This window comes from Verruconis gallopava (assembly GCF_000836295.1).
Source record: "Verruconis gallopava strain CBS 43764 unplaced genomic scaffold supercont1.256, whole genome shotgun sequence".
Lineage (NCBI taxonomy): Eukaryota > Fungi > Ascomycota > Dothideomycetes > Venturiales > Sympoventuriaceae > Verruconis > Verruconis gallopava.
The window spans coordinates 1-5,096 of NW_015622392.1; the positions used below are offsets into that span (position 1 = coordinate 1).

Sequence of the window (5,096 nt, forward strand, 5' to 3'; positions counted from 1 at the left end):
GTTAGCGGAGACGAAGCATCTACGCCGCGTGTACACAAGAAGACCGACAACGACGGCATGGGAGCTATACCGCGAGGCACGGAACCGCAAGACGCGCGTTATAAGAAAGGCTCTGAGGCAAGCACACAGAGACCGAGTAGAGCTGGCCGCCGAGTCACCCGAGTCGCTCTGGAGGATCGCCAAGTGGGCTCGCAACAGAGGGAACCAACCACCGAGCGTAACGCCAGCGATCAGATGCCCCGCCACCGGCGAGAAGGCTGTGCGACCCGAGGAGAAGGCGAGCCTGCTCCGAAACACCTTCCCGAAACCGCCTGACGCTGATCTAAGCGATATGGAGAAGGCGCAGTACCAAGACCAGATCCCAATGCCAGACATCACGGAGAAGGAAGTGTTGGAAGCCATCCGGGCTGCAGCACCACTTAAGGCGCCAGGACCGGACGGCATACCGAACAAAGTCGTACAAGCTGCGTCGTCCATACTGGTGGGACACTTGGTCACAATCATGAACCGGAGCCTTCTGATCGGATATTGCCCTGCGTACTTCCGCAACTCCGCCACAGTAGCACTGCGCAAACAGGGCAAAGACGAATATGGAAGCTTAATGTTCATAGAACTTAGCTAGTGATTTCATTTTCTGAATCTCCTTCTCTTCTTAGCTTTTTCGCGGCATTCGGCTTTCCTATGATATTCTTCTAACAGCTCCTGGCACTTACCGAGAGCATCAATAGGCTCCCAAGTGTTCGCAGAGCTAGGATATCCTTCCCACTTTAGCCTATAATAGTGTATTCCGTTGATCACCTTATGCCCGACGATTGCTTCAACGTTGAATTCTTCATCCTCTGCCTTTGTGCTAGTCTCCATTTCAGTGTCCAGCTTGTTGACGATCGTGTCGGTTATGGTAGCAGCACGCATAACCTCTGCATTGGCCAAACATTTGTCTGAAGAGCTTAGTAGATGGCAGCAAGGCTTACCCTCGGGATTAATCAAGGCTGGATCAATGGCAGACAGGGTATTTTCGACAAGCCCCTGATGACTAGTTGATCTAGATCTTAGATGATAGTTTCGAGCAAGGTCCAGACCAAACCCATTCATATCATCTTTATCTCTTGCCTCTTCGAAACAGCTTACTATACGATCTGTTAAATCAACTGACTGAACTGCTAGAATATCAAACACTCACTGTGATTAGCAAAAATAACATGCCCTGTAGAAACACAGCTTCCAAGGTAATCGTAACCCGAGTCATTGCAATAGGGTATTCGGTAATCATTATCGTCTTGGCCGTCTACCTCTCTGATTAGCTCATTTAGAACAAAGTTTCGTCGCACTTGTTTTACCTATGTCTGTCAAATATATGTTCTCAAGTACCTCCTCCTTAAGTTGACTCAGAGGCAAGGACAACACATATTCCGTAGTTGGAAAATCATCACTACCGATCGAGACAGACTCTGAGCTCGAAATATCCTGAGTTGATATTCCTGCCTCAGTTATTGTCATACTATCACTTAAGTAGCATGGACAAGAAGTGCCATCATCTTCAGTTATGATTTCAATTGTACTCGGCTCGTTGATATCCATATGTTGGTCATCCTTACTTGCATATAGATCCTCTGAAGTCGTCGGCCGAGGAGAAAAACTTCCCTCAAGCGGTTCCGCTTTCAGATTATCATTGTCAACAAAGTCGACATCATTGTCGCTGGACAGCTGGTTTTGGTATGGACTGCTTACGCCCGATTTAGGTGAGATCTGTCCAGAGGACGAGCCTTGTCGCTTTGGTTGGCTCATGGCCATGGAATTGACTGTGAAATTGTGAAACTGGAATTGCACATCGTCCTTCTCTTCTTTCTTTGGAACCACCTGTTGCACACGCTGATTTGAGCGTAGATCCGGAGTTCGTAGGCGCTCTTTGCTCTCTTTGGTGTCACTCCAGAGATTGGGTATCCGGACACCGTGATGGTCATAAAGGTGAAATTTAAATTCCAGAATGGATTCGAATGATCCGTGACGACATTTGTTCTCAGCCAAAGGATTATTGAAATGTTCCATATAATGTTCAGACCATGTGTGGCGCCATTTCCATTGACGCATGCGCTCACAAGCAGGCAACTGAGGGTTGATTAAGCAGCACTCGCAAAACCCTGGAGCTGCCAAAACTCCGTCATAAATCAGTGGGTCGACCCATACGGGGAAGTTTTCAAGATCGTCGACATGGTATTGGCAGTGAATTTCCCAATCATCCTGGTTATAGACCCAGATATTGCATAGGAAGCAAAAATCTGCAAATCCGTGAATCCGGGACTTTGAAACCCGATGACATTCGTATATATGTCTCCAGTCATATGCTCGATTTCCTGAACAATAGCATAAAGAAGGCTCCAAGCCGGGCCGGAACAGGACTTCCCTGGGTTGTAAGTAGTAGGCAGTCAAGTCCAAAATCGTCTGTATGCCTATTGCACTCCTCAGCTCAACTTCTTCAAAGAGGTTGATCTCCAGACGGCGCCGCTCAGCTGAGAACATGAATCTCACCCGAGAATAGATCTCATGTTCGTAACGGGGCGCATCATTGAACTCCTGCGCAGCACGTAGCCATTTTAGTTCCTCTAACTTTAGTGTTTCGATCCGCCGCTTCAGCTTATTAACTTCTCGAGCTGATGTCTCAATCTTAATCTTTGCCTGCAGCTCCTGATATTCTTCGCTTTTCTGAAGCTTGTAGAGCTTTTCCGCTGGTAAAGACTGTAGGAGATTGGGAATATAGGGAATGTTCAGCTGCTGGCTAATCTCGAGGACGTCGTCTCGCGCTTGTAATCCAAGGAAATTTGCAGCGCCGTCGATCGTCTCTCTGGGCTGGTAGTGTCCGCGGAACATTCCAGCCTTCATGTGACCACCAAGTCGCATACGAGAGGACTCTGAGTACTTTTTATCTGTTCCTCACATGTTAACAGCAAAAAAGATAGATACAATAAGTTTTCAGCTTACCAGCTTCATTAAGCCCAAATCTTCTGACGTCGTGGAAGTTCGGAGGATTAGGCATTCCCGCGCTATAACAGTCTTCTTTGTGTCTATGATGGACTGTACTCGCTTTCTCTATTTTTCCAGAATCGTTGGCTGCACATTCAAAGAAGGGCATGCTAAGGAATTCATCCTTCCAGTGTATCTGAGCAAATCTTTGCTCTTCCGCAATGTTGATGTCGAGAAGTTTTTGCAGGAGCTCTTTCCTATCTGAGGAATGATAATCCCGGAAAGGCATTCTAGCAAGCAACATGCTTAGAGAAAAGAGAAAGTTGTTTTGGTAAAGAGGGCCTTTGAGATCTTCGTAGAATGTACACTGGCCTCTAAACAAGTAGTAAGCATCAGATGATATTAGAAAATGAATGTGAATCACCTGTCTTGTGGGTTGTCGCCCTTGCCCTTCTCGTCTTTGGTAAGTCTGATACAGAGCTCCGTCTTCCTCTTCTGCTTGTTGAACATTGCAAACATATACACGTCCTGATTCTTATCATCAGTCGACATCTTGAAATGCTATTCTGAGCAGTTACCTTAAAATATAATCCTCTTAAGTCACGTTCATCATCATTTCCAGAATCTTCCTCGGCGTCGTCCCTTCCATCCGACTTCGCAAATTCGCCAATCCTACCAGCGCTATAGAAGTTCGTAGTAGTTATATGATGCTGAACAAATCTAACCCTTGGCTTAGCATGCACAATATGGCTTCTTCTCCATCGATAAACACTCAGAATTCCATAGTGGAACTCGCCGGAAAACTTGGCTTCTCTTGCATAAAGCCGCAGGTGCAACGCCTTCTTAAGGAATTGTTTATTGTACTAGACCGTATCAAATCCGAGCTTTTATCAACAAATTAATAATTGACTTACCTTTGTCATATGTTCCTTAATTTCAGGAGAGATAGGATGCCCATTGTCTGCACACCACGCGCAGAAGTTATTCCAGGCATTCCGAACAGAATTGTAAACTGCAGTGAGTTCTTTTGCTTTGTTCTGACCTGTGCCTTTTCTATTACGGCGTCGGAAGTAGAAGTCATCCCCTTTTTTGCCTTTCATACCAGTCCCAATAACGAGCATGAAATCTTCCAGGTCTTTAGTACACGCCAAGCTCGCAGCTGGACGACTCATCTTAAACCTTCAAGATATCAGCCTGTGGATGGTTATGGCAGGATGAAGATCTAAACTTACAGCTCCCAACGACGGCCCTGTCTATTCTTATTTGCCTTATACTGCTTGGTAGAGTTATCTTCAATAGTTTTGTTGTTAACCTTAGATTGATCCATAGCAGCAATAATTGCATTGCTACGTGCAAGAAAGTCTTGCTCACGTGCAGTCAGTGTTATAGCCATAGTAAGATCAAATTTTTGATCGTGATAAGTGATTTAATGTGCAGGCAAAACTGACTTCCAGGCCAGCAATATATGAAGATGAGGTTTAGCCTTTACTAGCAGTGACATAGCTTAAGTATAAACACTGACACCTTTCACAGGGGGCGCAAGCCATAATAACCGGAGCACAGCCTTCGTGCAGGGCATAACCAAAGGCAACTATCATCGGTCTTGCAGGGTACCAAAATTGGTCTCCCTTTAGATCCCAGGATGTTCGGCACAGTTTAGGCCCGGCGCAGATACCCGGTATAAGGTGTAATGTAATGATTTGATTACAAACTGACATATACAGAATTTGGAATAGCACAGTTTCCTGTTAGTTAATAGAATGCTTCAATACTACAAACAGAGCTTTGACGGTTGCTTAATAGGGCTTCCACTATATAGAATGAAAGATAGTCAAGAGGTAATATACTATAAGCTGGTTTGATAGCTATATAATTGTATAATATCTATCTTTCAGCTTAACTTCATATCTATGAAAAGTGGTCATACAGCAACAAGAGCACATCACAGCATATAGAGTTAAGAAACACAGGTGCGAGCTTAGGTAGTCTCAGAGCCAGAGCTCTCTAAACCGTATCAATGCACATAGTTCGTTTAAAGTTGCTGACATTGAGACGGAAAAGCAAGAGATTAGGAGGACTGGAATCAGGACTGGAATCAGGACTGGAATCAGGACTGGAATCAGGACTGGAATCAGGAC

At 45.3% G+C, this 5,096-nt stretch overlaps 1 protein-coding gene across 1 annotated transcript; it reads right to left on the minus strand.

Moving 5' to 3' along the window:
• Positions 1-692: 692 nt before the first annotated feature.
• On the minus strand, positions 693-4,351 carry PV09_09833 (uncharacterized protein; the record flags this gene model as incomplete). The annotated part of the gene is made up of 10 exons (XM_016363979.1): positions 693-708; positions 767-938; positions 972-1,127; positions 1,181-1,285; positions 1,338-2,921; positions 2,977-3,332; positions 3,383-3,486; positions 3,537-3,821; positions 3,873-4,137; positions 4,191-4,351. 10 exons carry the CDS (start codon positions 4,349-4,351, stop codon positions 693-695), a joined length of 3,204 nt encoding a protein of 1,067 aa, XP_016208193.1.
• Between the last annotated feature and the right edge of the window lie 745 nt (positions 4,352-5,096).